At 39.4% G+C, this 21,313-nt stretch overlaps 1 protein-coding gene across 6 annotated transcripts in view; it reads right to left on the bottom strand.

The window, feature by feature from the left end:
* NR3C2 (nuclear receptor subfamily 3 group C member 2) overlaps positions 1-21,313 on the bottom strand; it is a 215,095-nt gene that overhangs the window by 84,716 nt on the left and 109,066 nt on the right. For 5 of the 6 annotated variants that reach the window (XM_075090423.1, XM_075090425.1, XM_075090424.1 and 2 more), the window contains one exon: positions 9,594-9,733. In XM_075090423.1, the coding sequence (XP_074946524.1) occupies positions 9,594-9,733 (140 nt within the window). Of the gene's footprint in view, positions 1-9,593; positions 9,734-17,876; positions 17,981-21,313 lie in introns of those variants that run through there. The other variant, XM_075090426.1, reaches the window with a different exon arrangement.

Below are 21,313 nucleotides of genomic sequence, written 5' to 3'. Positions count from 1 at the left end.
ATAGGTTAAAACCAGGTAATAATTCTGCCTTGCAGAATTTCCTCTCCTTAAACAATAAAATGCAGCGGGCTTCAAAGTTGACCACAGGCCATTATTGCTTCTAAGAAACCTGACAAAACTCCCTCAGTCTAAGTCTAGACTTCAAACCTAACAGGCACTCCCAACCTTCAACAATCTAAAACTGTGCTGCAAAAAAAGGCTGAAATCCTGGCGTCTTTTAAGGCAATGGGAGATTTGCCATTACCTTTTCCCACTCTATTTATATCTGAGATGCTAGCAGATGCCTTGTTCCCTCTGTCTACAGCAGACAGATCTGTATGTACATTTTATTTCAATTTTTTCGCCTAGAGACTGTTTTCCCACCCTCTTATTTAAAATGGGACTAGGAGGAACAAAAAGATGTTTTGTTTCTGGCTTTATGTATTTATATATTTGTTTTGAGGTTTTATCTATTTAGAATTTCTTTCAGCCACAACACTGCAAAATTCCTTATCTCTAACATTGTTTCGCTGAAGGCACTTTGCAGGATTATCCCCTTTTGGCTCTTAACTACTTAACCTGAGACTGGAAAAGCCTTTTCAGGCTCTAAAAATTTTATGAACCTTGAGCATTGTAGAAAAGAAGTGTTATTTTCTACTAGAAGTGAAAATTATAACATTGCTTCGATAGGCTGCCAAGGCAGGTAGATAACAGCATTTTATAAAACGGCGTCTCTTAAGAAATGGTACCACAGCTATAAGGAGCTAAAGCATCTGACTAATGATGTTTTATGATAGTTGAAATGTTTTATGCTGTTTGATACAGAAGACCTTGTACATATATTTATGTCCAATTGCAAACTCCAATTTGAATATTTGTTCATGCTTTAGTTATGCATTTACAGTTGTATTGTACTAGCCATTACCGAAAAATCCCAGCAGCGCAGTGTCCGAGAAGCCAGCCCAATTATACTTCAATGACAGAGGCTTTCTCAGTAGCCAGGCTCTCACTTCAGTGGATTACCAGCACATGTAACCAAGCATGAGGTCACTTGATGGAGTCTGGGGGTACCTGCAGAGGCTTAGCTAGATATGATGGAGTTATTTCAAAAGGACTTCACTCTCCTGAGCTTTTTTCTGAACTCAGAATGACAAAAGTCATGGCAGGATACAGACATTCATCCGTTAGTACAAGCAGAAAGCAATTCTGCCTTATGCAAGATCTGAGCACTTTACATCAATTTAAAAAAAATGGAGTCCTGTATCCCTGTGAAGATCTGGGCACCCACCCTCATTAGAAGTGGACTATGCTACAAGTGTCTTAGTTAGTTCATCCTCTCTTTTACTACTACCTTCCTTCCTTTTTGGAGTCAAATGAACTCTCCAGCCTTACCAGGGACACAATATTAACCAGAAGTGACCTCTTTGGCTATCCTTTACTATCACAGATAACCAAATCATATCATACATCAGTCACTTCTCTTACATTCCATTTCAAATGGAGTACTTACATCCTTCTGACTCCTTTCAGTAAAGTGCCCCTAGAAGTCCCTCTTTTTGGTGGTTTGCAGCTTTCTCAAAATACCAAACTAACTGAAGCAATTTTTATCCATTTGCTCTTGTTTCAGTACAGTTCTTAGTTCAAAATAAATTCTCCTCCCTCTCAGTTGTCTACTCCTCAACTGTGAAATATTTATAGACATCAATCATATCCCAACTCAGACTCTTTTTGGGTAAGCTAAAAAAAGCTAAAATCATTTAGTCACCTGATGTAGGATAAATTGTTATTCCCCAGATCATTTCAGAAGCTCTCCTGATGTGTTTACTTGACTCTGAATCAAACTGTCCTTAACATGCTGGTAACCAGAAATATACACAATACTCCACATAAGCATTCCCAGCATCATTTGTACCATGATAGCGTGAATACTTCCCTGTTTGCTTGAAATACTTGGTGCATCTGAACACATGGATTTTGTATAACTATGTTACACAAGTGGCTCAGCCATCTTGGAACTATTACCTAAAAGAGTAATTTCCCAGGAAGCACCCTGACTTCCCTATGCAGCATATGGAAAAAATAAATTTCTTTTTAAAGAAAAGGCAGTTGAAGTATTCAAGACCGTACTAAACTAACGGCTGTGACTAACTTTTGTTAGCCAAAATACCGTGGCCATGCATCCACAGGGCCATCCCACTTCTACGAAGACTCTGATCTACTGGAATGTTACCGTGATGTGTTAAAAAAAGAAAACAACTACAAAAAAAAAAAAAATTACTGCAACTCAGTTCCCTGTCACGTCATAGGAATGCCAAAATTCACGCTCTCGTATACAGATATAGAAGGTAAGCATGTGAAAGCTTGTGTGATGCTTGAATTTGTGGCAATGGAAGGCTGTTACCTAAGATAAACTAACCTTACCACTGTGTATATGTTCTTCACTGCATATTGTGCTTGTATAGGCTGGCTATCACCTACTGAATATATTCTTTTATAGATGAAGCAGTCTAGAAATTAGTATTCATAAAGCAGAACAACAACAGACAAACAAAAGAGTGCAGGAGAAGAATAGTTGCACGCACACCTCCTAGCATCATGTGAGCTTTTTTCAAGGCTAGACAGCAGCCCATGTTTAAATTCTTACCCTTGTACTCGTCTCTCCCTCTCTAGAGCAACACCTGCTTACGCAGTAAATAACAGTTGCAATCAAAAAAACTGCAAATGTTGGAAAGTCTTGGGGTAGGGAAGAAATTATTAATGCTTTTGGAAAGGAGTGAGTGTGGATTTTTAGTTTCCTTGATATAAAATATTTTTTCAAATAATTTCCCCAGCCATTAACCAGCTCGTGGTTCTTTGTGGCACTGCAGCTGCTAAACTCACCCATTCTTTGCTTGTTTTAACCAAGACAGTCTATCACCTAGATGGCTCCCAAACCTACCCCCTCCCTTCTGAAGCGCTACCACAACATGCTTGCTCCACATTTAACGTGCATCCAGCATTCATTCTTGAGCATCGCTCCGAGTTTCTCATGCGGGTCACACATTCCACGAGCCACAGGGAAAGCTTTTCCCCCCATTCCAGCTCTTCCCAGCTTTAAAATATTCAATTGGAATACAAGCTCCATCCTTTATTAATCTTCCCCTTTTTTTGTGTCACACTTCTTGCTGCTTCTTTTTTTTCCCCTTTTTGGGGTCCCAGTGCAAACCCGTCCAGCTCCTTCCTCCTACCAGCCTCCTCAACTCCAAGCTCCTAGTAACTAAAGCCAACCAGCAGCAGAAGCAAAGACTTCATTTCACTGAGCAACACTGCCTGCCAGAGCAAAAACCAGGAAAAGTCCTTTTCATCTCTATGAAAGCATGGAAGGCTGGTGGCAGCTTTAAACCTACAATGACTTAATTATTTAAATTTTATTTTACACCTATTAACCATAGCATATCAAGTAAGAGTAGCAGCTGCTACATGAATTTGACCAGCTCACTTGCCCTCAGCAGATCACCCATCTGCTTGCTCTTCACCTAATATTTCTGTTTGATAGGTTGCAAAACAGATTCTTGCAACAGGTCAGGAACAGAGTCAACTTCAAATCCCACATAGAAATTTCTACGAAAACATATGGACATCTATACTGAGTGATGTCGAATTTAGAGAGGCCACTGACCTTATGAAAGTGGATAAAAGGAAAATTGCAGCCTGTGATGGAATAACACTGACTCCATTACAGTGAATGAACAGAAGAGTGGAAAGTGAAGAACTGTATGTATAATTAATTCTAGTAATACAGACCTACAAAATTCACGGGTGCACGCTCTGCAAAATAGTGTAGAAAATGCTTTTCTATAATGTATCAATTTCAGCTTCTACAGCATTAAAAATATTGCTTCTTTAAATGATCCATGAGGTAAACTTTCCTATTCACTAGTAGTATTTTATAAAAATTTGTTATGCTAATTAAGGAAATTATTCAAAAGCTATGTATCTCAGCATTTAAATTCTCATACCTTGGTATTTTTTCCACATCAATTCAAGTAAAAAAATTTAGGAGGCACATAGAGAGGCTTTAGTTTCTCTTTTTTATTTTTTCTGCTGGGGGGCATAGAGGCTTGGGAAATTTTTTCCCTTACAGTGCATGGGAAAACCATAGGAAGATTACCTGTTTCTGAAAAAAACATGTAATACATAACGTATCACTTTCCCTCTTCTGTGGCCTTCTGGAGGCAGAGATAGAGCACTTAAAAAAATCCAAATTTTTTTTAAAAAAACAAAACAAAACAAAAAAAACAACAAAGATGACCCACAAAAAAGCCCCAAACCAAACCAAGGAATATCCCTGGGATATTATGCATCTAGCCGACCGCTGAACAGTTGCACAGTGCCTTTGCTTGCCAAAGAACTGAATTTATCTACCACCGAGTTTTCAGGCTGGCAATATCTTGCAATCCTTCATGCAAAGATGAGTCTCTAGAAGGCTGTTGGATCCCTTGATTGAAGATCAGCCTTGGTGCCTGGCAAGGCAGACTGGGAGTTACCCCAGGTGACTGGTGGGTTGGACCCTTGATCTTGCAGCCCAGGCTGTTTTGTTTCTGTGTTTTCAGAGCACCCGGGCACAAAGGGAAATGAAGAATGGCACGCCTTTTCGGTAACCCTATCTTTGAGGCAACCTCGGTTCCCACAGCTGTGCCAAATCCCTGCAGATTGCTACAGAAGAAATTTCACGCCTTCTACTATTGAAGCAAAGTCTTGGATAACCTGCTGTTCAAACACGCAGCAGAGGTAGGATTTCTTTGTTACTAGGCTGCTCGCTGAGGTGCACAGCACATCTACTGTATCCAGGAGGCCATTTAGATAAGACGGCATCAGATTAGACTTTGAAAAATTTCTTTCAGCTAGATTTCCCCCTACTTTAAACCGGCAAATAGCAAATGTTCAGGTGAAAAAGAAATGCAGTCCTAGAAATTTCTATTGCTGCAACTGTGTTTCTACTTCAGAGGTGAAAGAGAGATCTGTTTCTGACTTAAAATAGCAGACCTAGCTTTAAAGTGAACGTCCTGCAGCAGAAATCAACAGCAAAATCTGAAATTTACTGGACATCACATCCTTGTATTTAAAGAATGGGCATGCTTCCCTATAACTAATATGAAATAATTTATTAATTCTTCCATTCTAAGTAGCCAAAAATCACCCAGCAAATATGCAAAACAGCTAGATGATGATGGTCATTTCTGCTGTAGTCTTTAGAAACCATTTGGAGATGAAAAAATGCCTTCCTTTTTTTCTTACCTTCAAGCCAAAGGAAGAATGAAAGATTAACTTCAGCAGCTTAAGAAGCGATATAAATTTTGATTTAGGACAGATTACCTCATACTTGTCTGGAACTTGAACAAATGAAGACTAAAAATGCAGAGCATACGCAAGAACAGCTGTGATTTCTGACTTCAAGCCTGTTACTCTCCTTAGAGAAAGCTGGTTCATTGGAAAAAGAGAAGACAAAACTGGCCAGGTGCTTTAGGTTCCCTCACAGTGTAGTGTATTTTCAGCATGTGACTCTATTAATGATCATAAATTAAAGTATGATTTCCCATATCCATAGTTTAGAAAATCACACAATATAGTTATCCTAGGTAAAAATGTATTACAAATACAAATGTCTTAACTTTTGCAGAGACACTGTTTGTCAACACTTTTATAGTTAAAGGATTTTAGTGTTTGCAAGGCAGGTTAAATTTATATTAATGACACAATCACATTTCTTCATACCAGACTCCTGTTCACCAAGTTAGTCAGCAAAATGTTCATGCTTGCTCGATACTCAAAATTTTGCACTTCGATAATTTACATCCTTGCAATGAATTCAGTCTGAAATTACTTCTGAAACTTCACCAATAACCCCATTTTAATAGTTATTTTTTGGTCTACAGCTCTCCTTCTCATGAATTTGTTAGACATTTCCTGCAAGTCCCCAAAATAAGATTCACTGGGAATACAATTACCAGATTTATAATTGGAAAAGCAAGCTTTAGTCTCTTTGTTGTTGTGTACTTGCTTGTTTTAAATTTCAATGCCATTCTTTTCTGTTATAGTCCTTCTCTTTCACGATATTTCAGAGCAGCGCAAAGGAATTTGCGTTCAAAAGCTCTTCAAGGGGGTCCGACAACCTTAGCAATTCTAGCCAAGACTCAAAAGAGCTGGGTGGTGTGCAGTGCTGCCTCTCTCCAAATCATCCTTCTCTCTGTTTCCATGTTTTATGACACAACTTGCCTCCCCCACTTCATAGAATCGTAGTATGGTTTGGGTTGGAAGAGACCTTTAAAGGTCATCTAGTCCAACCCCCCTGCAACGAGCAGGGACAGCTTCAACTAGATCAATTAGTCCTGTCATTCCACCTGAACACCAGTTGCTCTCTCCCACAATTTCCATGGCACCGTATCTTTTGAAGGACTATCGGCATGTAACTTTTTAAATTGAACTAAATAAAACTTTCATTTGATCAGTATAAACTAATGACTAAAAACCTCTTCCCCTTCAAGGAGAGGAGTTGCTCTGTTCAAAAAGGCACAAACTGAAACACAGGAGGGTCTGTCTGAACATCAGGAAACACTTTTTTTACTGTGAGGATGACCAGTAACTGGCAGAGGTTGCCGAGTCTCCATCCTTTGAGATATTCAAAAGCCATCTGAACACGGTCCTGGGCAACCAGCTAAGTAGCCCTGCTTGAGCAGAGCGGACTGGACTGGACGACCTCCAGAGGCCACTTCCTACTGAAGAATATCTAGTGCATCAAGTAAGAAATATGTGTGTGTGCGCACGCATACGAAGTACATAAAATACAAATGGAAAAATATTAATCAATCTTTAAAAAGTCTATAAACATGATTTCAGGAAAATGGGGAATGAAACTTGAGGAATCTCTTCTATTCTTTTACTACAACCCTTTGGAGAAGGAACAATTAATTTTTAATCAAATAAATTAGCCACTGTATTTATAAATTCCCCAGAAAGTTGTTTCTATGATCACAGAGGGAGTTTTACTGTTTTCTTTGTAATAAAGACAAGAATGCAAGCACTTAAGAACACAGCTTTAGCTCAGAGCTGAGAGAGGTATGCCTAGGATCTACCTTTAAGGTAGTTCTTCCACTTTGAATTATTTTTTATTTATGCAATGCCCTGAACGACCATAGTTTTCAAAACGTCCTCGTGACTAATTACAGACTAATTACTACTAGATACAGACTAATTACTACAAGTATTTCATTTAAAATAGGAAACCTCAGGACGGGGTGTTTTATTGGTCACGTACCTGGACTGAAAAATTTATGGTGACTCTACAAAAAACTTTTGTTGTTACAAAACTACCTACACAAAGTTTTATTCACATTGATAGTTTCAGGATGTTTGGAAACAACATGTATATTATGTTTTTACTATGTCCTTTTGTGGCTAATACTCCACAGTGTATGTTTATGTGTGTATATATATACACACACATATATATAAAAGCGTGTGCATAAAAACAGAGAAGTGCAAGCCAAATTTTCAATGTTTGCATAACAATGCTACCTGTAGCATCAAGAGCTCGCAGTCACGTACACGCCAAGCAGAAGTCTAGACAGTGTTCACGTACCACTGGTAGAAGCGTGTATGTTACTATAATTATACTAAAAAATATGTTTTAAGCGAATTTAAAACCCTTATCTTCAGTTTTTAGGGGTGACAGGGTTGTTTTTTCATTTGATTTTTTTGCTTAACCTGTAAACTTCCAGTAATTACTGATAAATTTTTAAAATGTAGTTAAGTTATTTCTATGCCTGATTACAGAGTAATCCTTTCCCAATAATTTTGGCTTCTGAGGTTTGGAAACGTAGTTTTGCTACTTTGTTAATTCCTAAAGAGAATCCTTGGTAATTTTTCATAAATTCCTGTAAAGTTGGATAGGAATATCCATCAGATAATATCAGAAAGGGCATCAAAAAAGAGGGGTGTGGTAAATGTAGATACCCAGTACCTTGAAATTACAGTAATTCAAAGACTGGGAAGGAAGCTTTCATGGAAGGAAGACAACAAAAGGTGCTGTCACTTCACACAGTATGTGCAAGTGTATGCAGAAACTCACCACCACAACAAAAAAATAACCTCGTGATTCAGAGACCAGCTTAGACATGAACATCTGAAGACCCATCCATGGTGTGGCATGGAAGCACATGGAGGAAATCACTCAGTGAAAATAAGTACGTTTTTGCAGTTCATGTGCTACATCAAGCTACTAAAACTCAGGGAAGAAGTTAGAGAATGAAGGCATCAAGGTCAGCTATTGCACAACAGTAAGGAAAATGCTTTCAGAAGGGAGAAACCTTTCCCTTGTCCTTATAACTTTGGGAAGTTCATTTCAATTAGACCGACACTTTTGATGATAGATAAATAGATTGATAGAGAGATATTACATGAGGTCTTGACTTCAGTGACGCACAAGCCCTCCAGGTCTATTTCACAGAGAGCTAAATCTCTATTGCCATCAGCAGCAGATTTAATGATCACAGAAGGAATTAATCACATCACACACTGCCTCATTCTTTTTAGTGCACAAGCTGGACACCATATTAAGAGCCTATTTTCACCTTCTAGGTTTTTATTCATGAAAATGTATCAGTAAGTGGACATCACCTGCTTCATTAGTGGTTGTAAGAACATCTACTCATCAGCAAAGACTTCAAAAAAACCTATACAGTATTTACATCCTTTGCATGCCATGAACTCTTTCTTCATCAGTTATTAAAAACTTAATTTTTATCACTTGAATAAGTTGCTTACAAAGTCTGTAAAGGTGAAACATTTTCTTTTACCCTAAGCACCCAAGTCAGAGAGAGGCAACGCCTACCAGAGGACCTGTAGCACTCTGAGTGATCCTAACTTCTTTCTGTTGAGATGTCCAGGAAAGACTAGCTATAGCATAATTAACATAAAATAGGGAGATGTCAGCTAAACACTACTGTGATGATAAAGCTATCAAAATATAGTCCTCATGAATGTCCTAGTCCTTAATAGAGAGAATGATCTCTAAGGAAAGCACCATGATCAATTCCTGCTTCTTCACCCATCTACCACATACTGCAAAGCCACTTCTCTTCCGCTGAAGGACGAAGCAGATGTTCTACTGAGTCGAAAGCCCTGGAGGTACCCATAGGGAGGTAACTGACCTGAGTGAATTGTACTGTCATATAAGGCTGCCAAAGCATGAGACAACCGTATTCATCCTGCAGTACAGGAGAATCAGGAGTATGTTTACATCAATTGTATCTGTGTCCATTAAAAATTACAAAAATCCACTTGGAGGGATGGGTGGAGAAGCAGCCTGACTCAGCAGCGGCATGAAGTAGAACAACACATCCTTTGAAGATGCACATTGCAAAACACCATGGCATAGTCTACATAAATTATACCACATGTAACCGGAGTTCATTCAACTTTTTTTTTTTCTTCAGATTAACACCACAGAATTTTATCAATGGCAGAGGACACACATACGAGAACACATATAGGTGTGTGTATTCCTATTTAAAAACACCAAACCTGCATGTATTTTCTTTTTTTTTGTTGATGTTTTTTGTTTTGTGTTTTCTTACCTTCTACGGCTCTCTTGAAGAAAACTTTACAGCTGCCACATGTAACCACCCCATAATGACATCCAGATGCCTCATCTCCGCACACCAAACACACTTTGGAAGGCCTTGATGATCCAGTTGATACACTTCTCAATGAAGAGCTGGAGTAAAAAAACCAAACCAAAACAGCTATGAATATTTCAAATCACATCGGCCATAATGCAAAGTTCAATTAAGAATTTATAACAGGTATATTGCTCAAGGCACCTAACAATTAGGAAACCACAACTCTTTCTGGCAGTGCCAGGCTGAATACATGAATTGGTTTAATTAGTAAGTGCAGTATTTTTATTGTCTGTTTTAAAACACCCATAATATATCAATGTTAATGTGAGAAGTTACCACAAGGGCAGTGGAATTTATTGGTAGCAGATGATTAAAACTGAAAACAAACAACAAACAAATAAACCACTCTGGCAGCGTCTTGATAGCTATAAATTTTCTTTTTGTTTGTTTCAAGCCTTTGCAGCTGAGGAATACCTGTAACAAAACCGCTAAGATGGTTATGAAGTAGCGCAGCAAAGTGGTTTGCACTCTCCTGTCCACATTCCTGCTTACCACTACAGTGATCCTTGAGCCTACATCTAATATTTCTGTAATTTAACAGATTACTCCCAAAGTAGTTTTGAAGCCTTTTTACATTCTGCAGGTGCAGAAGACCCTTCCATATGGCTATAGGTACCAGAAAAGCAGCACCAGAGGTTCAGAAACCATCCCAAAGTTTTGTAGATCAATGCATCTTGCAAACCCAGCTTCAACCATCTACCACCTTAAAAGACAGGGCATTCCTGTTGTTGAGGCTTTTCAAACAATGACTCTCCAAAGGTATCTTCAGGAAGTATTTTTTCCACTGGCAACTCTAAAAGTGCTTTTCATAAACAAGTCACATTTCATGATGCAGTGAGCCTCCTCCCTCCTTTCTTCCCCGGGAACTGGAAATGCCACCCTAATGTAATCGGCAGTGAGAAACATGCCAGATACTTAAGAAGATGAAGGCTTTGGATCCTGCCCGTGCCTCTGGAGGGCTGCGGAGAGACCTTCCTTCCACACAGCCTCTCTTCTCCAGGTAAACGTGACCTCTTGCATTTCTTCACACGTTATTTCTCTGAATGCTGCCAAACAACTACCAAAACAACCCTAGAAGACTTTACACTGGTGGTGAAATAATCTGATAGTTCAAACTGCAGGTCACAGGCTGTTTGTTGGTCAGTCATTGGGAAATGAAGTTCACGGGTAGTCTTAAATTCAAATATAAGATAACCAGCTTGCTTAAGAAATTTCAAGAATGTACCCTTTGCCTTGATTTTCTGTCTTCCTTTAAAGAGGTATGCAGAAGTCAAGTGATTTATCCAGGGGCACAGCACTCTCACAGTTTAACCCCAGCCAGCAACCAAGCATGTCACAGCTGCTCACTCACTCTCCCCTGGTGGGATGGGGGAGAGAATCAGAAGACTAAAAGTGAGAAAATTCGTGGATTGAGATAAGCACAGTTTAATAATTGAAATAAAGTAAAATATTAATAATAGTAATAATAGTCATATACAAAGCAAGTGATGCACAATACAATTGCTCACCACCTGCTGACCAATGCCCAGCCAGTCCCCGAGCAGCCATCACTGCCCCCTGGCCAACTCCCTGCAGCTTATATACTGAGCATGATGCCATATGGTATAGGATATCCCCTTAGCCAGTTGGGGTCAGCTGTCCCGGCTGTGGTCCCTCCCAGCTTCTTGTGCGCCTGGCAGAGCAAGGGAAGCTGAAGAAGTCCTTGACTAGTGTAAGCACTACTTAGCAACAACTAAAACATCAGCGTGTTATCAACATTATTCTCATACTAAATCCAAACCACAGCACTGTACCAGCTACTAGGAGGAAAACTAACTTTATCCCAGCCACAACCAGGATGAGCATGCATGTTACTCCATCCAGATCAAGGACCACAACTCTCCTGGCCTGCAGCTTTACTGCAACATCAAATCTAAATGTCTTTTTAAATGACAGCATTCAGGTGCTATTCAAAATGTTCCACATAGTATTCCTGCTCTTGTCTGCTCGCTAGTCTGTTAGATTTACTAGTTTTAGTCCTTGTGCTATTTATACTTTCATTACATAACATCACACGACTTGATAATTGCTAGGTGATGGCATTAGCTCATCTGTTAGAGAGACAAAGGAAAGCCTCGCCAAATCTATGTTAAGATAAGTTCTGTGTGCTCAAGTCACAGTCATACCTATGCACACTGCATTAATCTACCCCTAAGGAAAGGGCAGATCCTTCTTCAGGATTTGCCAAGACTGTGCTGGTATTCAGCTCTGCATTTGGATTTGTTTACGCAACAAATGGGACTTTCTCCCTCTAGCACATTTCATCCTGCATAAAAACCATTAAGCCTCTTATTAACCAGAATTCTTCAAAAGGTGTCTGCTTTCTAGAGAAAATGCCAATAACCTGGAAAATTAACTCCTTGAATTTTCTTTTCTTTCTTTTTCATTACAAACAGAGGTATTTTGTCTGAGAAGGGAAACATTTCAATTCTGACATACAATCGAAATGTCTTGAGGCATTTGTAATTTTGATACTGCATGTTCCAATTTCTTCGTAAGACTAGCAAAAATTCTCTTAGTCTTTTCTACCCTGAAAGAGGTCAACGTTTGGAGGTTTTTTTTTTAATACCTAAAAAAGGTAATTCTGTTAGAGAGTTCTTCCTGTGGAGAAATGGAGGTTTCCAGGGTATCACAGCCCTGTGCACATTTATTTATTTTTATATATATACACTCTCTCTCCCTCTCTCCAAACTGTGTACATATAAGTACGTATTATTTTCAGTTGAAAATAAATTGTCATGTAGGATTTGCAGAAGGTGGGAGAGCCTTTTTTTAAGATACAAGCTACCCTGTAAAATTTCACTTACACAGAATTATTGGGTAAAAAAAGCCAGTAAAGACACACTGAGACACCAGCTGACCCACCACTATTATTAAATGCCTCACTAAGACATAATCCATAGCATATTTTATACAGTGCTTCTCTAAACAAAGGGCTTGAATATGGTTGAAATGTGAAGGTACAGCTTGAATGTGTTGCATGTATTCAACTACTCAGCCACAGCATCACAGATGGAAACTTAACATTCTGGAATAAAATTCAATTAAGTCCTATACAATCTTTTAATCAGTTTAAAAGTGGAATAGGTTAAAACACAAATGAGGTATTTTCATTCTTACTAGGAATAATTCTCAAATACTCCATTGCAAAAAAACCTTGATTCTTAAATCTTCTCCAACTTGTGCCAGTCCTAGCTATGATTGTCTTCTGATGCAAAATGTTTGGCTTGTTTTAAAAATCTCTTATGTTCTCTTTCACCCATGCCACACCGAAGTATTTGCCAATTCAAAATGCTGTTATATTAGCTCATAAAAAGCTGAAGTGGTATTTGTACATACCTCCAAATAATAAATGGCTGGCTCTAAAAAACATGCTCAAATCGTACTGCTAAACATCAGATTAAGTCATTCTCTCCGTGGAAGTTTTTCTTTCTCAACCAGGCACACATGGAGGGTTACACCTTTTCCTCCTGAATCTCTTTTACGTTCAGATTGTCACTCCTTTCTTAGTGACTTGACCATGGAGAACAAGATCTGCATCAAACTACCTCTCTGCCCTCATTTCAAGGCCAGATATCTGATGTTTATGACACAGAAACACACTTTATTTATTAATTGCTTTTATTAAACCAATTATTTAATTAATCGACATAGCTCTATATCCTATAATATGTACAGGGAGAAACTCTAAGCTAAAAAAAACACCACTTTGAAAGTGCTTCTCATGCATGCTGCAAGTTAAATATTTCCCTTTTCATTATTTCCCACAGAAATATCCCATACATTTCTATCAAGTAATCCTAATGTACAGTGGCATGTGGGAAAAGTTACAGGCACGTAACACTTAATAGCAAAAAACTAAATGTTAAATTCAGTTGATTATAACAGATACACATTACTTCAATTTTAGTTCTTTTTCTGGAGCTCAGTTTGACTTTTTTGCTCCAGATGAGAAGTTCAGTTACAATAATCCAGATTATTTAGGTAATACGTCGCTCTCGCTTTTGAAAAATACAAGAGTTGGTCCAAATAAGAACAGATACCATAAAAAAAAAAAAAAAAAAGAGATCAGGAACTTTATAATTGACCCCCTGGACAGCCATTAGCCTACTGCCAAATATCTATCTGAATGACATGCTAAACCTAATGACACCTGTGGGCCACAGCAGGACTGAGTCTTAAACTTTAGACCAAATGAAAACACTGTGTTTACACATCCAAATTAGAGCCTAAAAACTATTGCTCTGATATTTAACCTTTTTTTTTTTGTTTTGTTTTAAGCTTTCACACAATGGACTATTGTTGACCCAGAAAATTTCTTGAGGGCAGGAACCTACTCTCCATATAAACTTCTAACTGAAAACACAAGAAATATGAAATAGTGTCACAGAGCTGGCTACTCACCACTGCTTTCAGAAGACAGTGGTTTCCATACATTGATTAGGTGTCATTACTTTCACACCTCTCATTATTTACGGGGGGGGTGGGGGGGGGTGGGGCGGAGGGGGCAAACACACACAAACACGCTCTGTAGGATTCAAATACAGGAGATCTAACAAAGCATACATATTTTATCACAATGCTTTTACAGCCAAGGGCAGCATGGAGCAGTTTAACAATGCCAAACATATCTTCTAAACGATTTGTGAAATGGTTGCTTCGATGACTCCACTAACATTCGTCACGTTGTAGGGTATGTGATTAGGAATAAGCCTGATTTATTATCCTCACTAGTGCAAATGGTGGCAGCTAAATGCTGACCTTGACTAGCCATTGCCATCAAGCTCATTTGTGTCTCTGAAAGTTAGCTTTAGTAATAGTTATATGGAGAATTAATTAGAAAGAACAGATTTTTTTAAAGAAGAGTCAATAAACCCACAGATAATCCAGCATTTTAAAAGCGGATTATATAGGTTATTATGCTTTTCAAACCAGATGTCATACAGGAGCACAGTTTAAACAAACAATGCCTCTCTGATAATAAAATGAAGCACTCCAATGAAGCATAAGCCACAATATGAATCCCAAACTCATTTGTTCCAAGCACTTTTATTATTATGAGATCTAGATGAGTCTTTTTTAATTCTATGTCATTGACTCTTCTTTTTCATACAGAATTTTTCTGGTAGTAAAACAAACAGAAGGAACCTGGGTACACCTCAATAAGTAAAGTTATGAGAAAACAAAGGTAAAAAGAAGTTGAGATCAGCATCATATTTTCACCAAAAGAAAAAAAAAAAACCCTTAAGAGGAAGAATACTCTGAAGATTCAAGATGCAGAGACTGCCAGCACCTTCCTTCTACCCTCTCATCTCATCTCTGAAGGGGTGTACCTTGCAGGGAGAGTCTTCATCTACTGGGGACTGGCACACGAAAACACGATAGTTAACTTTACACACACACAGATACTGAAACTAACCTTCCTGTGGCCCAAAACAAGAACTGGGTATTTCAATGGTATTTCACAACCATGACGTGGACAGTCTGGCTGGGCACGGAGTCCAGAGCTTGGCCCACCTTTCACACCCAAGGAAGGGTTGCCCAAGAGCTCCCGGCACTGCCGAACCGGTCATGCCACTGCAGCAGCACCCCCACCCTGACCAACCTCAATGCATCAGGCCAGCCACTGCCACCCAAGGGAGACAAGAAACTCCCACACTGAATGACAACACAACTCCTCGCAACCTGGCACTAAAATTAAGAGACTGATTACAAAGTATATACTACCCTGGAAATATACTCTCTTCCTGCTCCAAATAGACCCCTGAATTCTTTCTGGTTTCCACAGCTAATGTTACATCCCTAAGTGCTTCCTTTTTCTGGTCACTTCTCTAGCAGCTCTCCTAGTATCTTCCTTTAACTCTTCGTTCACTCAGCCATCACAGTACACAGCATAACCATCTCCTCTTCACATTGCCTCCACCACTTTTGTGCATGTTCACAAAGAAACAATAATTTCACTGCCCAAGATAACTCTATTAGTTATTTTGAAAATGTCATAATGCTCAAGGGGGGGTCAACAGATTATTTGGCCACTACGCAATGATGCTGGTCACAACCTCCACCAGCTGCACGTATCACCTCCCAGATTTTGCTCCACACTGATAGTTTTAATTGTCAATACTAAGGTTTGACCAGTACCAGTTTTGCCCTGTGCAGCCCAAATTTTTTAAAAAGTTTCACTGCACAAAGGCACCCTGGCTCTTTCCTCTAACTACTTGCATAAAGCAGATTAGCAGACTGGAAAATGGTATTTCTTAAATGTCAGACTATATAAACCAATCTTCTTGTCAGCAGACCAAGAAAGCATAGAGAAGTGAAAAGGTGCAGAGATGAAATGATCAGATTTTCAGAGGAGAAGGCAGTCACATGGGACCTCATGAACGCTGAGCTAAGGAAGGACTGTGAAAACCAAACTACCCCTGAGCCTCAGCAGCAACACTCCTGCATGCATGCAGAGCAACATTTACCCTCTGATGTTTGGCAGACAGGCATACAAATTGCTAAATAACCTAGCTGCAAATTCTGCTGGCTGAGTTTTAGGGCATTATTCTGCTCCTATGGAGATGAAGACAGACATTACAGAAACGGTTAGGTTTCCTTGGATAAAACAGTAGGACTTTTATGGCCACTACCAACTCTTAGACCTGCAGCCTTAAAAAAATAAGGCAAAGATTTTTGCTTTAAAGACTAAACCTTAAAAAAAAAGAACAAAAACTTTAAGACTCAGAAATCTTGAACAAGGTCTACGTATTTTAGGAAAGGTAACTGTATTTCAGTGCATATTATGGATGACAGACGCAATGCATGCTTACTCTGACATCCGGAGTCCTGTATCAGTCCACAAGTAATATAAGTGGTTAGGGAAAGAATGAATTTTCTTCTTTGTGTATTCTCTTCACTTTTTCAATGTGAAATAATCAGGAAGTTCAATTAAGGAAGAAAAATGACCCAGAAAATAGTATCATCTTGTGCTATAAATCAATATTTTTGAAACATCCCAAACTTCAGGATCCTGAAGCTCTTGCTTGTATTACCACTTACTCATTTTTGTTTGTTTAGTTTCAGCTAATGATGAAGAACTCATGCAATCCACTATTACTCACTGTAATTTTTAAAAATTGGACCAGTATCTCACCAAAACAAACTTATTTTGCCACCTATGACTTTAAGCACAGAAGTATTCTAATCCAAGACAGAAAACTTTCAATTGTTTGAACTTCAAACACTACAACCCTAATACAAAATTAATCCGGTATTTATACTTTTTTTTTCTCTTAAGAAATGCTTAGTACAATGAAGCATGCAGGAATCAGAGTGGAAAGCACATTCAGTTAAGAGAAAGCAAACTGTGAAATCAGATGGTTTCTTTCCTCAGCAGCTCCAGCTTTCATATTAAGTTACTTTATTTAGCAACGCCTAAGGGTCTTATACCACACTTTCATACCTGGATCTTAATTATGGTAACAAGCAAACTCTGATGTGCACTGATAACAGAAAAAGCTCCACCCTTACTCCTAAGCCTCCCCAAATCTAAAGAGATTCACTCAGAATTTCAAAAAAGCATTTAAATTGCAGTGTTTATTCTGCAAATAGAAGCTGATGGGTTCTCCTGTGCTGTAGTCACCAGTGAACAGGTTCCTGTATTTAGTTTAACCTTAAGGCATATGTTGATTTTACAAAATGAAGCAAGTGTACTAAGCTCCTTCAATTTCCATTTACCTTAGTGGATGCTGACAGGACCCAGCATTTTATTCAATCCAGCAGTAAGCCTTGACTTTTCCTTGACCTTCTCTACTGAAATTTTTTGGTAGCAACTATAGTTGGTTATCCAAATTTTACCACAAAATAATCTGTCAGCTACAGAAAAATATAAACTTAAGCATAAACAAACGTGTGTTCTCATGGACTGAAACTGAGGAGCACTTATCTCCTAGGGAAATAAACCTACTTTTTACCCACTGATTTAGTGATCAGAGAAGTATAATGTCCTCCTATTATTCTTCTGCAATGCACTTTTCTCCTCTAACTACTGTCACAATGTACCAAGATCCATCTGCCCCAGGGAAATAAAATTTACTTGTTCTGCAGTTTTTTTAGTACATAAATATAGTTATCTATTGAAATGGAATGGCTAACCTTGACAGGGAGTTTCCTATTGGGAGAAAACCTCCAACTTCGGAAGCCAGAGAACAACAGTAATCTTCACAGTGCATTTGCTCTAACTTCTCATATTTGGTCCACTTATAGAATTAGTGCAGTTTAAATGCATGCAATGTTGGTATTTGTGCTGCTGATTATAAATTGCTATGTATTGTATAGCAAGATAAGGCAGGAACAGTTTATCTGGAAAATGATCTAGTTAATTATTGAAAGTCGGGGGGGGGGGGGGGCGGGGAGTTTAACTCTTTCTTTTCCTGCACCTGCTTACCTGCCATGACTAAAAGGAAAGAGACACATCTTTGAAAATCCCAATTTTTGTAGCACCATCCCATCTTCTGCCACTGAAAAATATGTAAACTAATTATGCATCTTAATCACTCTCATACGAGAGCATAGTAGTGTTTACTCAGTGAGCCTCTGCTGCCTTCTTGGTCAGCAATATTTAAAAACTGCATAAAATGCAGCGATTCAAGTGAAGCTCACCTGCTCATGGGGGCACCACTGGGAAGTCATTATCATGAGGAATTGCTGGCTAGTCAAGACTGCATGACTATTCTGCTCTCCTATTGAGGAATTCTCAGACAAAAATTAAACAAGCAAGGAAGAAGGAAAAATATACATAGAAGCCAAATGCAGGGAGATGCTACCAGTAATAAGAACATCTCTTTAAAAAGCATCCTCTTTTCAAATAAAGCTTTTTTCAAGTTCCTCCCTCACAGTCTAAACAAGCAACTCCTAAAATACCTGCCCTTGCTTGAAACCTTTATTTTATGAAACCCTTATTACAGCAACCTGAAATGACATTGATGACCAGAATATTGACCATTTTCACCCCTAAGAAATATCACTCTGTTGCAGAGACAAAAATCTACCTGGTATGTCCCACAAGGGCTTGGCCCCTGTGGTGTGTTGACCCCGGTTAGATATCAGGTTTCCACCAAAGCCGCTTTATCACTCCCCCTCCTCAGCTGGACAGGGGAGAGAAAAATTTAATGAAAGGCTCATGGGTCGAGATAAGGACAGGGAGAGATCACTCACCAATTACCGTCACAGGCAGAACAGACTTGACTTGGGGAAATTAGTTTAATTTATTACCTATCAAATCGGAGTAATGTAATGAGAAAATAAAAACTACATCTTAAAACACCTTCCTCCCACCCCTCCCTTCTTCCCAGGCTTAACTCCACTCCTGAAATCTCTAACTCCTCACCCTGAGCAGCGCAGGGAGACAGGGAACAGGGGTTGCGGCCAGTTCATCATGTTGCTGCCACTCCTTCCTCCTCATGGGGAGGACTCCTCACACTCTTCCCCTGCTCCAGCGTGGGGTCCCTTTCATGGGAGACAGTCCTCCACAAACTGTTCCAGCATGGGTCCCTTCCGTGGGGTACAGTCCTTCAGGAACAGACTGCTCCAGCGTTGGGTCTCCCCATGGGATCACAAGTCCTGCCAGCAAACCTGCTCCAGCATGGGGTCCTCTCTCCACAGGGCCACAGGCCCTGCTAGGAGGCTGCTCCAGCATGGGCTTCCCATGGGGTCACAGCCTCCTTTGGGCACCTACCGGTTCTGGCATGGGATCCTCCATGGGCTGCAGGTGGATATCTGCTCCACTACTAACCTCCATGGGCTGCAGGGGGACAGCCTGCCTCACCAGGGTCTTTGCCATGGGCTGCAGGGGAGTCTCTGCACTGGCACCTGGAGCACCTCCTCCCCCCCCTTCTTCAGTGACCCTGGTGTCTGCAGGGTTGTTCCTCTCATTCTCACTCCTCTCTCTGGCTGTCTCCTCCCCCCCTTCTTAACTGTGTTACCCCAGAGGCACTACCACCGTTGCTGATGGGCTCGGCCTTGGCCAGTGGTGGGTCTATCTTGGAGCTGGCTGGCACTGGCTTTATCAGACATGGGGGAAAGCTTCTAGCAGCTTCTCACAGAAGCCACCCCTGTAGTCCCCCCAGTACCAAAATCTTGCCACACAAACCTGATATAGCCCCATAAGTCCTAAAAGAATACATATCAAAAATATTAGTTGAACAGAAGCAGCTTGGTCCAGTCATACGTACTTGCCTATTACAAACTATTTGCTTTATCTTCTGAGTGTATGATATGCTTACAGAGAAAGCCACCACACCATTAATGCTGTGACCACACAACAGAAGTTTACAAGAGTTACGTACTCAAATTTAAAAAAAATTCAAATGTTTCATAATAGCAAAAAGTAAACTGAACTGCCATACCCAGTCTACTGGGGATTAAAATACCACAATAGAAAAACTTCCAGAGCAACCATGAAACCATAGGGAAAAAATGCACCAAAGCACAAAAAAAAGGTTACCATGGGAACAAAGGCTATTTTCCAACTTGTCAAATAAAAGCCCCAGTATGGCAGACCTTTACTCATAAGAGCAATCCCACAGGCTTTGAAAGGCAACATGTATAATTATTGCTTGAGCCAGAAGAATCTAATGGGGGTATAAAAGGGGGGCGGGGGGGGAAGCTGCCCTTTCGACTCTCTTGTGGGTCCCACATCCGACAAGACAAAATTAGTATGGAGCACATTAGTATGAAAGCGTATTAGCATTACTGTACCAGTGTATGCTCTATTATAATTCCACACAGGAACAGAAAATAGAAGTAGGAAAATCTGCACACTAGTTTAAACTTCATAAACAAGGTGTATGGAAAAACGAAAGGCAACAGACAGCTCACAATATTATTTAGTATGAGTTACCGACGTAGAACTGAGTAATAAAATTCAAGCCCATAAGTGTATCAGGGAAATTCCTGACATGAACAGACTTAAATATCTTGCAATGTGCAGCGAGTTCTGTGTTCATCTGTAAAGGGAAGGCTGGAAAAAAAATATTCTGCTGAAGATTATTTTACAAATCAAAAGGCAATAATCCCTAATAAGGTTAGGCACCGTGCTTTACGTTTTACTGGAAGTTTCCAGCCTGGCACTTCTTTCAGATGATACAGTAAAAGCCGAACTCCAACTTTACCACCACCTCTGATTAACAGATATTCTAAAAGGCAAATAGTCACATTAATTTGAAATATCTTCTGTGACTTCTAAAAACATTATTTGAAATAATGAAGGCTTCATTTTAACTAACATACATCCATTTTAAGAAATTCAAGCTGCTCATGGTGTTTTAATACATACAATTATTACTTGATACAAGAAAAAAGACGACTCTTGCAGCTCTAGGTTGGGGAACTACACAGGCATTAGGATAGTTTGTAGATTTGTCTTTCCACCTTCCTGGACCCACAGCCCCAGTAAAACATCTTCCTAAAACCAGAAGGTAGAAAAGCCAGGGTGACTTTATCTGCTTTACCGTTCCCCTCGTCACCTTCATGGGCTTTTGCTACCTTTTGACAGTGTAATAAAAAGATAGTCCTAATGTTTGAGGAACATG

This window comes from Phalacrocorax aristotelis, chromosome 4 (genome assembly GCF_949628215.1).
Source record: "Phalacrocorax aristotelis chromosome 4, bGulAri2.1, whole genome shotgun sequence".
In the NCBI taxonomy this organism is placed as follows: Eukaryota; Metazoa; Chordata; class Aves; order Suliformes; family Phalacrocoracidae; genus Phalacrocorax; species Phalacrocorax aristotelis.
The sequence above is the reverse complement of the archived record's forward strand: the minus strand, read 5'-3'. Positions and strand labels throughout refer to the sequence as shown.